The sequence below is a fragment of the Aythya ferina genome, assembly GCF_964211825.1.
Source record: "Aythya ferina genome assembly, chromosome: 2".
Taxonomy (NCBI): Eukaryota; Metazoa; Chordata; class Aves; order Anseriformes; family Anatidae; genus Aythya; species Aythya ferina.
This window is the reverse complement of record NC_140297.1, coordinates 3,549,906-3,566,639: the sequence shown is the minus strand read 5'-3', so window position 1 is coordinate 3,566,639 and position 16,734 is coordinate 3,549,906. Positions and strand designations below refer to the sequence as shown.

Sequence of the window (16,734 nt, the reverse complement as noted above, 5' to 3'; positions counted from 1 at the left end):
GAGGGGAAGGGAGGAGGTTGTAGGGTGTAATGGTGTGTGAAACACCCCGATGAAAGCCTCCTCTGGTTCTTCACACCCTCTTGCCACACTTTATTAACATTTAAGACCAGACGCTTAGGCCAGGGCCCTCTCAAGCAACCTGGGAGTTGGTGCAGGCCGTGAGGGAGCTGGGCACAGCTTCGTGTCCCTCACAGAGCTCCTATTTATATTGATGAATAAATTTATATCGCTGCTCCCAATCTTTCCCCCCAGGACAAGGTGATTTCCTTCCTCCTGCTGACCAGGAGAAGCCACTGGCCCCTGACTTCTGGCTGTGCCCAGGTCCATCAGCAGAAGACAAAGCCAAACCGAGAGCAGTGCCCACGGCCAGACAGCACAGATGCCTATGGAAAACTGTCCACACCAGTGCCTGGCCCTATTAAATTTACTGGTCTGGCTGTGTCCAATTTGGATATGTCCATCTCATAAGCACGTGCAATTTATTTATTTATTTATTTATTTTTGCAATATTTGGCCCTAAACCCATTTAATTTTCTCCTCTGATTCTGCGCTCAAAAAGGGGGGAAGATTTTTGTTACCTGTTATATGCAGGCTACCGCATTTCTTTGTTCCCCTTTAAATGACGAGTTATCAGGCTCTTGGGAGAAATAATTGGGGGAAAATCTAATCACAAATGAGGTCAGACTGAGTAATTTCCTCATCCCTTTTAGCTCCGAATGTCTGACAACGTGGGTGCTGGCACTTCTGCCTTTTTTCCACTCTTCCCTTCCTGCCTTGTGTCACTCGATCGGCTCGGCTGTGCTGGAGACCCGACTTTCCCTTTTGTGCCAGCACGGAGCAAGAGGTAGGCGATGACCTTGGGCTGCAGGCATCTCGCTGTCCCCCGTGGCACTGTCAGATAGCAGATAAAGAGACTTCATGCTTGATGAGCGCTTTTGCCTTCCGTCTCCGAGCCAGGAAGAATTATTTCAATTTCCCATCCTTATTTCATTCGTTAACCCTTCCCCACCAGCTTTCAGGGTGTTTTTCTTCCTCCCAGGCTCCACTGGAAGTTATATCTACCGATTAGCAGTAGGCCAGGAGGCAGTGATGTATGTTCAAAGACCCTTTTTTCCCCAAGGATCTCTAGGATTAGCCCTTTAGAGAAACATCATCCACCCTGCTTGCAGCACAGATGTGCTGAATGCACAGGAATGGAAAACTACAAGTTAAAAACGTGTCTCGAAAGCGGCCGGTTGTAGTTACAGGGGGAATTTCAGTGGCAGCATCAGCTAGGAACATCAGAGATGCATCCAGTCTGGAGCTGTGCAATGCTCCGAAATGTAATCTGCTCCTCCTGTTGTTTGCCACCAGCTGCACAGGGTTAGGAGCGAGGAATGGGATATCTGGTGCACACCCGAGCGTGGCTTCCCTGCAATCAGATGGGGTGAAGCCCAAACTCCCCACACAGCTTTCGTTTAGCCTGGGAATACAGAGGCGGCTCCTTGAGCATGGGCCACACAAAGCTTGTGTTCCCTGGTTGCCGTATTGCAGCGAGAGGCTGTGCCACCAAGCTGCTTTTACTGCCGTGCCCTTGGGTAAACACGGCCCAAGCACGCCTACAGGATCCGGGCACACATCCACCTGCACACACCTATGGGCTTTCACTGATGAGACAGAGAAAACAGCAGCTTCTGAGTGTCCCTGGAGAATTTCTCCGTAAGAAGAAGCCATGTGCTTCACCATGAGGGGTAACGCAGTGTATTTAGGGAACCACAGTGCATTTACCTACATCCCCAGGTAGTGTTTTTTGGGGGGAAAGAGGCTGCCTTCCCTCCTGCTGCATCCCTTTCCAGCCAAACGCTCATCCCAGCCTGTACGGCGGCCACGCAGTCTGTCAGCCCAACCCACTTCGGTCCAGAAAACCTAAATCCCACATGTTCCTCATAAGGAACATCCTTTCTATCATTTGATTTTTTTTATTTGAGTTTTCCTCTCCTTTCCAGTTACACAAGAGGCAGTCTGAAAATTAAGCAGCTCTTCATCTGGTATGTAGAGAGGAGAAAAGAGCTCACGTAGCTTATTTTGAGCACTGTGATCATGCTCATCAATTTTACCAGGACCTCTGATATTTTTTTAAGGTTCCAAATTCTTCATTAATGGGAGGCCTGGGGAAGTCTCGACTTTCTCTGTAAAAGAAAGGTAGCTTCTGGATTTCACAATGCAGAGCAAAAATATGAGCCCTCAAAATCCTAAAAGAACCCCCAGATTCCTTGCTTTAAAAACCTCGTGTACTGAAATTCAATTCTGGGATTATTTGGGGCTGGACTCAGGGGAGGAATGTCTGGAGGTGTTGGTATCACAGATGTGCCCTGGGAGTGGTGCATCAGGAGGAGGTGAGTCAGCTGCTGCCCAGTTATCACCTGTGCTGGTGGGAGAAGGAGAACCTCGCATCAGGTTTACACGGCGACACCTCTGCATAAAGACATGCAAAAGAATGAGAAACGTGCACTGAACTATGAGATAACACAGGTTAAACCACGCACAGATGTATTTTCTTGGAAGAAAAATCACTTGGGTCCAGAAATTATACTGGTCTTTTGTTTTTATACAAGTATCCTGTTATTTCACAACGATATTTTACCGTATCTTCTCTGCCAAAACTGGCTTGTGCAACCCAAAATCTGAATGTGAGCAGAGCGTGGCATTTCCAAATCTTGTTTTCCCTTCAGTTAAGAGCTCTGCGAGCTCTGAACAAGAGGGCTGCTTCCACAAGTGATGCCCACACGCTGTATGCATGCTGCAGAAAAAATATTGGCTAAACAGGAGGATATTTTGTGGGTATTAGGCAGGGAGGAATGTAGAAAATGGCTACATAGCCAGATTTATGCAAACCCCGCAGCTCAGGAGCTCCTGAGTTTTCCATGAGATTCAGTGCTGGTGGAGAAGGGTTGGAAGCTGCCCAACAGCCTGATGAGTGGCTCAGAAGTGGTTTCAATTTTGTTTTCTCAACCCTCCTCCAAAGAGCTGGCATTGCGAGGCCCCCAGCAACGATGTCTGCGCTCCCAGATCTTGTTTGTCCCAGAAACCTGCCTCCTGGAGCAAAGCTCAGCCAGCCGTGGCTCTGCGACACTCCTGTTACGACTAACCCAGCCTCACCAACCCCACTTTGTTTTAGAAGCTCTGATATCAAAAAAGCTGCATCCGAGAGGCCAAAGCGTCGGGATTTTTCTTCTGGAAAGTCTGCTCAAATGGGGACTGAACAACAGCAACAACAAAATAACAAAATCACAGGCCTCGGGAACAGAGAGAGGATTGTGCCGAGTGATCCCATTGTTTGCTGTAAATAACACGGCGCAGGCACGCTGACTTTTGCAAACACTGCAATTACGGTCGGGCTGCCCTAAATCTTCGCCAACCCTCTGGAGACTTTCTCTGCTGGGTGTGATTTTTCACCGCTCTTCCCATGGGCATTTTGCTCCCTGGCAATGTTGTTTATTTGCTCGTTGTTTTCTGCTTTTCCCCTTCATTTCCCTAAAACCAGGTCAACAAAAAAAACAATGTGTAGGGGTAGGGTGTGAGTGAATGCCTGCCAGGGGTCAGTGGTGGCTCAGTCGAGCCCCACATCAGGAGGTGTCTGCTGACAGCGAGTTCATCATCCGAACGTTTGAGACAAGTCTGAAGCAGAGATAGTCCTCGGCGATGGAAAATGATTGATGCAGAGCTCTGGCAGAGGGGAGAATAGGAAGGAAATGAAGAGAGAGATGGTCCGGGCGAGAGGCAGAGACACATTCTCGTTGCAAGAAATGAATCATTTTCACCTGAGGATGAGGGGACAGCGTCTGCTCCCGCGTAGCCCGCCAGGAGAATTTGACTCAGCCGCAGCTCGCTTGTCACTGCCAGCAGGGCACACACGGGAAACGTGGCCGCGGAAGAGAGCTGTGACTAAATCCTCTCGGATGAAGTTTTCTGCTGATTTTTCTTGGCTTCTGGGTTTTAACCAGACCTGAGCGTTGCCAATTCCTGGGTCAGAAATTACACACAAAACCCGTTTCTGTTACATGGAGCTCGATCTGGGCAGCTGTGCCGATGCTGGCCAGCTGCAGCGAAGCTCAGTTTTTGGGAATCTTGCAGAAACATTTATTAGTGTGGCCACGATCTGAAAACAGAGGAATACAGGTCTCTAAATTAGCTTACAACAACTAGATTCATAGTTGTTGTTGTTCTTTTTTCTTTTTTTTTAAATTCACGGCTCTCGATTATAAATAGAACACAAATTAGATAATTGCAGGTTAGGCTCTTTCTGCTTGCAAAGCCTTTTTTTCCTACTCTGTTCCTGATGCAGCTAAACCTCGCTGCTCGCTCCTAGGTGCTCTACATGTATTTTATGTGTGTTTTAAGGAATTCAGTGCAGCCACCTGCACAGGAAGAGATGAATGCATTTTTTAGGACATAACGCATTTAGGAGGAGTAGGATGCTGAAGTAGGCTCATTGGCGAGGTGATCAGGAAATTAAATTTTGTAGCTGTAAAGCTGCTGAGTCCACTCTCGGAACCCGTGCAGCCGGTGTCTTCATTGATGTTGATTTATGTTTATAGACCCCGGGTGATTTTATCACTCCTTCGTTTACCCAGATCCGTGAATGCTTCCACAGCTGACAATCTTCGTTAGGTGCTAACTGACAGTAATTGCTGCACGGCTGGCTTTTTTCACATTCCTTAATTTACCATTAATGCCTCATTTATTATTTTGACTGTAAAAAGCTTGGTTATTCATTACTAGCTTCACAAAGGCCAGGCAGTTACTCCAGGTAACTGCTGGACAGATTTGAGCACCAGTACTAAAACTCATCGGGTGTAGCAGAACGCCACACAACTCGTTTCCCAGTTGATTTATAATCCTTCATCAGCGCGGCAACGCCGATCTCTATTTGATGGGCAGATCATACAAGTCGATCAGGACACCTTTGCCAAGCTGCAGGAATGGAAAACCTCTCCTAGATGACACCTCTGTGGTTCAGGTTCGTCCTCCTTAACCTCGGACGCTTATCTGATGCTCCTGTCGGTGAGATGCCTTCTCCCCTGGTAGCTTCAGAACAAAGGGTGCACACCAAAGGCTGTTTATTTGCACAAAACTTCGGCTGAGTGATGGAAAAGGTGGTGCTGGGGGGAGATTTCTGCTTGCACTCCCCACTTCAGCTGGAGCTGTGCAGGGGACGGAGTTGGCAGCTTCCCCACCATGCAGCCAGGGCACCAGGCTTAATAGCCTTCTCCTTTTTCCCCCAGCCCAGCAAAACCCCCTCCGGTTCTACCCGCAGAAGTCTTGATTTATGCGAGGAAGCCTGAAGGCTCCATTTTGGAGATCTCTGCATGCTTTCAGATACAGCCAGTCCTCATTTCTTGCACCGCAGGACGTTTGGCTGTGCCTCGCCAGGAGCAGGGCAGGAGGCTGCACAGACCCGAAGCTTCCTCCTGTTCCTCTGGATCTCACAAAACAGCCCTTGCACCTGTATTTTAAACAGATCAAAACAGAAGACGCCGCAATTACCATCCCGATACAACGACGTCTCAATGATTAATTGGAAACAAAGAAATAAAAGGGCAATTAAGGCATATCTTCAATCACAAGCAATTACTGTTTGCTAATAGCAACAACGGCAATCCATTAACTGGGTACGCCAGCACGAGTGACACTAGGTCTGCAGTATTAGCATGCCACTCAACTAGAGCAAACCGATGGCACGCTAGCCTGCATTTCAAGTGGGAGCTAGAATAAATACCAGGCTATCTTATTTATATTTTGAGAGCTACAATTTAGAGCCTAAAGTAAACGCCAAATGGTTTTATTTATATGTTTACATTCAGGTTTTACTTGAAGCTCCTGCCTTCTCCTAAGACAAACTCATCCGATGCAGAGGCATAAACAAGATTCTCACTAGATCACCCTGGCAGTTTTATGTCGCTCTGTCAACCAGGATCTTTTAGTGTCGAATTAAGTGAGGCCAAACGCTTCTGAACTTCCAGCACAAATATTCTGCGGTTGTTGCAGAAAAGAGAAATTGTCATTCCCGAGCAGATCGATGCAGCATCCTGTCTCTGAGCGTGGTCAGTGTTGAATCTTTCAGAAGGCGAGCTAAACCCTCCCCTTCCCAGCCTCTCTGGCCCTAAGTGCAGACAATGCACTTAATTGTTCAACCCAGAAAAAGAATATCGTCCTGACCTTAGCTGAGCATAACTGCACAGAGCTTTATTTATATCAACATTAGCATTAATCTCAATGCTTATTACTGACACCGTTAAGGGGAGGGACTGCATATTTCATTAATCCTCTACTCCAAGCTCACTGTGCCAGCCGAGGACTTGGGGCAATCCTTCACTCCCCTGAAGTTCCTGCTGTAGAAACCTCCCACTTCTTTGCAGGAGCTCCCTGCGTGAACCCATCCCTCTCTCTCATCCCAATATCCACACACCAGAATTTCTCTGTGGCCTCTCTTTTTTTACTGGGATTCTCCATTCTTCCCCCAGTGCCAGGGGCAGGCAGTTGTTCCCTTGTGCCTGCTCATATCCACGGGGTATTACACGCCTCGCTGCAGCATGGCTCTGCTAACTTCACTTCTCGTTTCCTTACTGGCACTGCTCTTGCTATTAATGATCGTTGTGTTTAGGAGCCCTGGCTGCAGATTCACCGATCTAACACCGGGGCAGAGCGCTGTATCAATTAGCTTGACCTCCCGGATCGTGGGGGCCGCTACGTTTCCCCCAGTTACCTTTGCGTTGTGCCCTGAATTTTGATTTTTAAAACGCCGTCAGCTCTCAGGATTTAGATGTACCTCCGATGCCTTTGCGCAAAGTCAGCTCGCCTGCCGTATGATTTACTGGATCGGGCTGCACAGCGCATACAGATGAAGCTGTATTTGTTCTGGGGCCAAGCTGGGTCTGGGAGCAACACAGCCGCCTTGACACGGTGCTGAGCCCGGGCGAACAAACCCTGCCTGCACGCAGCTGGTCCTGCAACCAGCTCGAGCATCTTCCGTGCCACGTGTCACACCCCTGGGAGCAGCAGCAGTGGGAGGACAGCACCAAGGTGTCCCACGAGCACCACATGAAGCCACATCTGGCTCAGCACAGCAGATGAAGCATTGCTCGTGGTAGACCTGGAGCCCCTTTGATGCCCCCAACACAGGCTCAGCCCTGAACCCGTGCAGGCTGGGTACATTTGCCTGGCATCAGAGGTGAAATAATAAATTTATAAGCCCTCCTGCAACCCACTGTGCTGGCAGCCAGGGTGCAGAAGCATCCAAGCCGTAGCTACTAAGGGCTGAAGTACCTGAGCTGACTCGCTTCCAAGCGGTCCCTCCCGTGCTGCTCAGGGAAGCGTTCGCAGATGGTGCCTGGTGAGAACAGCAAGCTGGGCACACGCATCGCTAGCACAAAGGTAAAAAGAGAAATACAACTTTAGAGAAAGGAAAAGGGGAAAAAAAAATCAAACAAAAGGAATCACTGTCCCATTTTCCCCTCGAAAAGCTGTTAGTTATTAGTTTGAATCAGAGGGAGCCTGGGGATGCTCCATTTCGTGCCAAGCCTCTCACAGGGTCAGCGAGCCTTCTCCAGCAAAACGTGTCACCTTTCCCTTTCTCTATTTGCTCAGTTCCAGTTTTAAGTTCTAGTTCCTACCTCACTTCTGAACAAGGGTAGGATTTTAGTCTAAATTGCCTTATTTCTCTTCCTGAATTAAGACCGATACAGGTTGTCAAACTGCTCACCAAAACCCATTTGTTGGTATCCGTTCCAAAAGCTTAAAATCACTGAAGACAGCAGGCTTGGAGAAACAGATGGGGGACTGCAACAAGCCAGTAACACAAACAGCCTAATTTTACCGTGAGAGTAAAAGCTGACTTGGGCTGCTGCCATGCAGCGTGGCCCCTCAGTGCTTTCCACACAAGGCTCCACATGCAAAATCAGGCATCAGTCACCTCTGCACTTTGCTGTGGCACCAGCATTCACAGGTTAATTATATGCTGTCTGGAATAATCTCTTTTTTTTTTTTTTTTTTTTTTTTTTTACCTAATTGACATATTATAGAATAGCTAAATCAACTCTGATATGAAACAGGATTCACCCTTCGGATAAAGAATAGTTTTGATGACTAGTAAGACATGTTTTGTTTCAACAGCCCTGAGTTCTAACCCACAGCAGTAAATTAAAAAAATAAATAAATTGCATTGAGGTTTGGATCAGGCCAAATGTGATCTTCAAGCCTACATCTTGTATCACCCCACACATCAGACACCTGGTGTTATGGATTAAGAAACTCTAAAGTCATCAACCCCCTTCTCCAAAAGCAGTGAAAAAAGAGTGAAATGGAGATACCTCTGTAAAATTATTTGGAGAGAACCCAGGTAATAACAATGGGGAGCAAATAAGCAGCCAGGCAGCTGGAAACATTGTGGAGGTAGGAATCAGTTTGGAGCAGCTGGGAGAACTTTATAGGAAACCCTATGAAATGACAGAGGGTTTCGGCTTCTGAACTCACTCGTATTCAGGCTCCTTCTCAGCATTTGCTTTTGGGTTTTCTGGGTGAGATGCTTAAACCCCTAAATACCAGTTTATCTGAGTGTCAGGGTCTAAGGAAGCTATAGGCACAGGGATAGCCCCTGACCACACAATTGAGCATGAAATAGATTAAGGATTTGCTTCTATTTCTATCACGCTGGGACAATCATTAACAAATTCTGCTTACTGCCTGGGTAGCAGATGGCTCCACCTACTCGTGCCAGGGATGGAAACATTCCTAAAGCTTCAGGGCAGGACGGGGGAGTGAGCTCAGTGAGCTGCTAGGAGGGATGTCAACGGTTCAGGTACTCAGAGCGATGGTTCACAGGAAATCCCTGGGGAAGGGATGTGTGAATAAACAGAACCACGGGGGAGCGTTCGGATGTGCGAGGTTACCAATGCCCCCAAAACCTGCCTGAGGAAATATGAGTCCCCAAACCAATGCTCTTTTCAGCAAAAGCAATCCTAGGACAAAGGTTTTGCTTGAGACGTGGATTCCAGCTATGGCACAGCTGCATTAAGTGTCCTAAGAGTTGGTCTGAGGCAGAAGAGAGAGAAATCCACTGGATCCGACTTGGTGTATGGGATCTGGTTTTATTTTACTTCTGTGCCCCCATCTCTATGAAGATATTCATGGCATTGCTAGGGGGCTAATAGTATATAATGTTCCCTGTAACGTGGACAGGAGCTTCCTGCTGCCCATATGCAGCCCATCAGCATCTTGGCATTCGGCGGGTAGAAAAATGTCAGCTACTACTGACATGGTGTGGATTTTGATCAGCAGCCTAGAGCTGGCAGGTTTTGCTGTTTGTTACTTAGCCCCGAGCCATCTCATTCCCTTTAACTCTCTGAACTCCTCTCTTCAACGCTGGCACGTGTGGTTTTTAATTCAGTACCTTCTCACTGGTGAAGTTTGCTTAACAGAGAACTGCCTGTCGGCTTTTCACTTTTAGCTTCGTGTTTGCTCACCAGCGAGGCTTTTCATAATTAAAGCCATTTTTCAGCTATTCCGGCATGCAATATTTATACTTCAGAAAAAAATACCAAAGAAATGTTTTTGCATGACTGAACTACTGAAGGAAACACTCACAGTGCTCCTCTGTTCTTCCACGGTAACACAAGCTTTTAAATTTAGCTGTAGAAATTTCTGGCTCTTTTATTCGGTGTCTCTCGACGTTCATCACTTGTGACCCTCGTGAAGAGCTCTGAGTCACTTCTCTCGGCACCAACACCTCGTATTCACACTGGAAGAGATCCGCGCGGGGCAGCTACAGAGCGAGATGAAGAATAAGCAGTCATGGATTTGTCTCACAGAAGTATTTTGAGCACCACCACCACAACCAAAATGCTCCACATGATGGAAAGCTACATTGAAAATTCCCCCTCCTTCTTATCTAAAGTGCCTGCAAACCACTAATTAGGCAAGAAGCTCATCAGCATCCAAGGAACACACCAGAGGTTTTTAGGACACCGGGCCCTCTATAATATTACAGTTGGCAAATTAAATCTAACAGCAATGGCAACACCTAGAATTGCATAAGAAAGAACTGATCAACAACTCCTTGCTCATAAAAAAGCTTGCTTTCAGTTTCAGACTCAAGCTCTACCCACGGAGATATCTTTTATCCACAAAGATCAACAAAAACCTCTATAAATACCTAAACATTAACCTCAAACCAATTAGGTAGAGTTCCGTGGCCACATTCACACTAATAATTACTAGGACAATCAAAGACACTTTGGAAAATAAAGACTGGGTCCTAGTTTGAACAGTTTCCCCCTGATTTGTACGTAGGTCGCAGAACCTAGTATTATTCAAAAGCAATTTGCCATCCATAACTCCACTGCCTTGTCACACAGGCCATAAGCCCCCTCCAACAGCCTACGTCCATGGTCGCTGAAATGAAATCAATGGGGACTTTGTCGCTGCTTTCAATGGGCACAGGACGTTTCCAGAACCACATCTGCAGCAGTTCCCAGATAGAAACGCCAGGAGTGATCTCCATTCGTAACTAAATGTTTCACGTTTCAAAAGACTGGCCTCAAATATGCTTTAGAAACTTTTTTTTTTTTTTTTTTTTTTTTATGTCTTTCTTCCACCAGGCTGCATATTCATCAGGTTTAGTCCTAGAGATGATCTTAAGAGCTTCTCCCAGGGGACCAGAAACTTCTTTCTAATTTGTGTCTTTATTAAAATAATCACAGCTTGAAATTAACTTTTTCGTTTTAATTGCTCACAATCTTTGCTACTTGCATGAAAAGCAAATAGCACATTTCCATGCCTTTTATGAGTCTTTTGCTTATTTCTTTGTCCATTTGCCTTTAGCAAGCAATTCACATTCCAAACACAGAAAAGCAAGAAAATGCAGGTAAGGAGAAATTAATTAACAGTTTATTTTAGCTCAGGAGAAAAAAAAAAAAAAAAAAAAAAAAAGCAAAACCATTAAAATGCAAACATACAGTATTTTTGTTTGGGAAGATCAGGGAAATCAAGAAGATATATTTTCAATTGTTCATTTTGGAAAGGGAATCCTATAGACCTACTTAATTTCTACCTGATATTTCTACTTGAATACCTAGTATTAATTTCTCTGTAGCTCTGTTTCTCAGTTTCTAGTTTTAAAGTGAGGCAAATAATACCCTTCTATATTATAAAGGCGTTTCATAAATAGTTTAGGGCCAGGCAATGCTGCATTTTGTTTATGTTGTGTGATAGCCTACAATGCAGGTATCCCTAACAGCTCCAAAGACTTCCTTCTTTAGGGAGAGCTCACACAACCAGATATTAGGGAGAGTAAGAAATGCCAGAATCCGGCTGTTAAAACATCATCGGATGCTCAGATGCTGTGGTGACAGCAGCCATAAAAGCCATAGATCAAGTACACCTAAAATAATTGCACTTTGTTACATTCCTATTGTCGAAACCATCCCCTGATCTCAGTGCTGCCACTGTTTATTCTCAGCACATTTCATTTTTCTTATCTAAGAGCTCTGAATTTCTCTGTGGACAAGGACGTAAGTGCAGATACTGCTGCCAAGGAAAACTACTGCAATGAGTTCTGTTTTGTGCAACTTTTGAAAAATACTGAGAAACACATTGCTTCTCGGGTGGTGAGGGCTTAGTAAGGGTGTCCCTACTGCTCTGAAAGGTACAAGTCATATTATCCCAGAACCATTAGGGTTGAAAAAGCCCTCCAAGATCATCTGGCTCAACCATCCCCTACCACCAATGCCACCACTAAACCATGTCCCCAAGCACCACGTCCAACCACTCCTTGAACACCCCCAGGGATGGGGACGCCACCACCTCCCTGGGCAACCTGTCCCAATGCCTGACTGCTCTTTCTGAGCAGAAATGTCTCCTCATTTCCAACCTGAACCTCCCCTGGCACAACTTGAGGCCATTCACTCTGGTCCTATCACCGGTTATCTGTGAGAAGAGGCCAACCACTAGGCCCCCACACCTTCCTTTCAGGTACTGATAGGGAGCAATAAGGTCTCCCCTGAGCCTCCTCTTCTCCAGACTAACTATTCCCCAGACTAAACCCATTACTTCCAGAAAGTCTTCTTTCAGGAAGCAATAGGAGACATCTCTTGCACAAAGTGGTGGGGCTGTGGTTTAAATTGAGTCTGTACGAGATGGGGGTGCCATAGGTGGTGCAGGGTACGTGCTCTGCTGCCTTCCACCATCTCCCACAAAAAGATGACTCTGTAAGGATGCGAACAAAGTAATTACACAAATGAGATGGATATGAGGGGACACATGAAAAGCTGTTGTAAGCTGCGGGGCATCCTTGCTGTGAGGGATGCCTGAAGGATGTCGTGGGCTCAAAGTGAGCAGGGGATTTATGGACTTAGCAAGGAGGCTGGCACCTCTAACCTGAACAACTTGACAGTTCAGTAGTTAGTAAAGAGCTTTGTTTCCAGGTCCTGGGATGGTCTAAGATCGCAAATTTAACATATATATCGGTCTTGCAGATAACTAAAAGTAGGATAAGAGGGAATGGCCTCAAGTTGCACCAGGGGAGGTTCAGATTGGAAACAAGGTGACGTTTCTGCTCAGAAAGAGCAGTCAGGCGTTGGGATGGGTTGCCCAGGGAGGTGGTGGCGTCCCCATCCCTGGGGGTGTTCAAGGAGAGGTTGGATGTGGTGCTTGGGGACATGGCTTAGTGGTGACATTGGTGGTAGGAGATGTGGGACCTGATGATCTTGGAGGGCTTTTCCAGCCCAAAAGGGTATTTCTCTATATGACACCAACAATACCTATAGGTATTTCTCTATATGAGACCAACACCAAACGGCAGAACCACAGCGCGGGGCTTAAACCCAACGAAACACCCCTTAAAAATTAAAAAAAAAAATAAAAAAAAAAAATCCCCCCCTCAGCCCGGGGCACGCAACATGGCCGCGCCCCGCGGGGGGCTCCATCCCCTCAGGGAGCGGCGCGAAACCGCTGAGGGGGGGGGGTTGTGGAAAGGAGGAGGAGGGGGGCGGAGCGCGCATGCGCGCGGCGGGGGCTGAGGCGGGGCCGTGCCGAGCCGAGCCGGGCCAAGGGGCGGGGCCGGGCCAAAGGGGGGGGGGGGGGCAGGGGCTGGGAGGGGGCGGGGCCTGCGCGCGGCCGGTTGATGGCGCCCGGGCCGGGGGGGGGAGGGCTGAGGGGGCGCGGAGCGGGGACAAAGCGCAGGGGCCGCCAGGTAAAAAAAAGGGGAGGGGGGCGCCCCGTTTTATCCCTTTTTTTCCCGTTTTTTTCTCCTCCCCCTTTCCTCAAGGTGTTAAGGGGAGAGGGTGCTGCTCGCTGGGGCCGGGCCCGGCTGGTTTCGGCTCGGCTCGGCTCAGCCCCCGGCTTTTTTCTCTCTCCGTGTGGGCAGGTGGTGAGGGGGCAGCCATGGGGGTGCAGGACCGGCCCCAGTGCTTCTTCGACATCGAGATCAACCGGGACCCAGGTACGGGGGTTTATTGGGAGCAGGGGGGATTTAGGGGGCTGAGGGGGCAGGGATTTGGGCGTGTGGGGCTGTGGGAAGGGGTCTGGAGGCTGTTGGGAGCGTGCTAATTACCCCTAATTAACAAGGGGCTGCTCCCCTCCTGCACCAGGGTGGGGATAAGGGGCCGGTAGCTCTAAAACAACAAAAAGAAACGGCTCACAACTCCTCTTTTCCACACAGAAAGCGTGGCCGGTGTGGCTAGCTGGCTGCTGGCCCTGCCTGTGGGGGTCTGAGCCCTGCTGCTCTCTCCGAGCAGCCTCTCGTAGCCTCCTTCTGCTTTTGCTTTCATTTTCCGCCTCTGTCTTTCCCCCCCCCAAGGACTTAGAAAATGGAGATTTAAAAACTCCGGTTGCGGGAGAGTTTGCGAATTTCCGTCTCTGGCTGGGATTTTCCATGGGGCTCCTCAGCTGGGGAGCCTCTCCTTGCTGTCTGCATGCTCGCAGCCCCTCTCCCTCTTGGTTCTCCCTCCTCTTTGCTACCTTCTTGTCCCTCCTCAGCCTCCTGAACCCTGAAGGCAGCAAGTTGCCCCGTTTTCCCTCATATCTGCTAGGATTTGGTGGCTGGTGCCGGCGAGGAATCACGCTGTTATGTTCCTGGTGGTGCAGAGCTTAAGTTACCTGCTGTAGGCACGGGGCTCGGCTCTGTTGCTGCCAGTATTTATTTTCCCTTTAAAGCAGGCTGAACATCAAATGCAGAGCCCTGCTGGTTTTATTGCACCCGATTAATCGCTCGTATTTTTGCAGGGAAGCATGTCAACGAATAAAACACCAGTGCAGGACTCGTGTGTGAGGTGCCTGTGCTACTGTATGCGAGCGTCTCTTTATTAATTTCCTATGCAACTCTATCTCAGGATGTGAAGTTGCATTTGAGAAACTTAAACATCACTCTTTGGCTGTGAGGTGACCTTCAGAAGCCGAATGAAGTGTGAATGATAGAGCAGTGCTTCCAGATGACACCAAGCGTTAACTCTGCGAGATGGAGTGTCCCGCCGGTCCTAGCGTGGTACTAATTTTAACTTCCAAACTGCCAGCAGTTTGCCAAATTAACATTTTGCTTGTCTGGCCTTAATACGATCGGCTGAGCTGCTCGTTTATTTTTATTGAGTGTAGGGAGAAAGACCTGGAGGAAAGAACAGCGCTGCATTTTCTTGTTAGCCAGGAAGTGAAGCATTGCCCCTTGCCCTGTATGCTCTAAGAAATCGAAGTAACATCTTCCCAGAAAACACAGAGAACCAGGACGTGCCTCTCTCTACAGGAGACATCTCGCCTGCAGGACAAGGAAACTGTGTCATTTTTAAGTGTTGATTGCTTGGAGACCAGCAGCGTTCCCCCAACTCTCAGCTTTGCCTTCCCCGATTATATTTACCCCGTGGCTGTGCAGATACCCACAGCAATTAAAAATAGGAGCTCAGTGCACAGATCAGGTTAGGAGGAGCCGCAAAAGGCGGTGTGTGTGTGCGTATGTGAGAGGGAAGAGGAGTGCAGAGTGTGAATTAGTTCTGCTGTTTAACTGGATCTCTTACAAAACAGGGAGGTGAATGGTGTGGCTTTGGTCGTGCTTTCAGAAGCCGTGTTCCAGCTGTTGTGCCTCCGTGTCTGTTTGCTAACTTCAGCTGCAGAATCTCGAGATGAAACTTGTGTGCCTGCCGGTGTGGGCTTCTTGCTCGGGGCAAACTTTGTAGGCTTGGTTTCGGTGTATTCAGTATAACTCGAAATTCAGATGACTTAAAAATTAAGAGGTAATTTATTTCATGAATGCCCATTGTGATATCTTTCTAAAAAGCAAAAGGAGATGAAAGCAGGAATAAGGATGTGTTGTGGTAGTTGCACAGGCAGCACTTGTCCCTCATTTTGGGTCCCTCCCAGCTCAGACACCCGGAGCGTGCCCAAGTAAACTCCTTGCAGCAAGCCAAGAATCTGGGGATGGCAGCAGATGCCTCTCTAAATAATATTGGCTTTGCTCTGTGGTGCAAAACCTGTGTGGATCCGCTGTTCTAACCACGATACCCGAGCCTGGTGCCTGGCTAGGGTGTCATGTATGGAGCCTGCTGCTGTAGCAGCTCGTGTGGCCCTGCCAATTTTTTTTCTTCCCCATTCGTGCTGCTGGCTGGCTTTGTCCATCAGACAACACGTTACACTCAGGTTTGCTTTGTTTCATTGCCATTCACAGTAGACTTTTCCTTATTCTCATCACTTTTTTCTCGTGCCTTCTATTATTGCTTGACCCCTTGTTCATTTTTCCTTTCACTTTAGTTTCTTTTCGTCCCATCAGTCCCTTTGTCGGGACTTTGTTCCTTCGTTATTTCTCTCCTTCTAGTTTCCAGTCTGAATTTACATTAAATAAGCTCCACTGCAAAAGTCATCGTAGTCCTGTCTGCAATAGCATGTCCAGGAAGTCCTCATGGGGTCTTCCTGAGGAAATGAATTGTTCCCAGCTGGCTTCCCTTTAACATCCAGCACTTGGAAGGCAGAAAGGTGCCAATGGGCAGGAAATAGATTTGTGAACAGTTTGGCAATCCACTTGAGTGCTGTATGTGAATCAAAAGGACGTACAGTTTGGGGAACCCTAATTGCAGAGCGTGAGGGCTGTAAGGTATGGCTGGAGTCTGCGGGGAGCTGCTTTAACAAATCTGAAATCCATTTTTTATGTAGAAGTGTTGTTCCCAGTACAGGATGGAATCCCCCAAAGAATTTTCTGGAGGTCTAGGACAAGTTCGGTCAGTGAACGGGAGACCAAAGGGATCAGCTCATGCCTCTAGGGGAACCCAGAATGTATTTTCTCCTTTAGGTTTTGCTGCAAAACCGAAGCCAGTAAGTTGGTGTGAGCCAGCTCGGGTGGGGAGGCACTACCGATGTTGATGTGTCAAGACCTCTGCAGATTTGGGCTCAGAGGATGTGCACCAGTTGTTTTAGCTGGTGTTTTGAATGAAATCCGCTCTTTTCCTACAGGCAGCTCTCATTTTCTATCAAATCTGGAGCCACGCTCCCTCTTTAAAGCAATCTTTTAGGGTGTATATAACTTAGAATTCCCAAATTCAGAGAGAAATAAACTCAGAAGATTCAAACGAGTTCCTTTTAGTGGGGTGCTGTTGAAATTGTTAGGCAAACATAACCCGAGCCCTTTGGCCTGGGGTAAACTTCCTGCTCCCAGCCTGCAGGGGCTGTAACCTCATTTTCTCCTCCAGCAGGGCCTTCCCCCCATATCCAGGGGAAATGCTGCAG

General features: G+C 47.8%; 1 protein-coding gene across 4 annotated transcripts in view; it reads left to right on the top strand.

Moving 5' to 3' along the window:
- Positions 1–13,346: 13,346 nt before the first annotated feature.
- Positions 13,347–16,734, top strand: part of NKTR (natural killer cell triggering receptor) — a 39,653-nt gene continuing 36,265 nt past the window's right edge. For 2 of the 4 annotated variants that reach the window (XM_084511437.1, XM_084511433.1), the window contains exon 1: positions 13,348–13,474. In XM_084511437.1, coding sequence (XP_084367563.1) covers positions 13,417–13,474 — 58 coding nt within the window. In that variant the 5' untranslated portion in view covers positions 13,348–13,416. Of the gene's footprint in view, positions 13,475–16,734 lie in introns of all 4 variants that reach the window. The other 2 variants (XM_084511434.1, XM_084511432.1) reach the window with 2 other exon arrangements.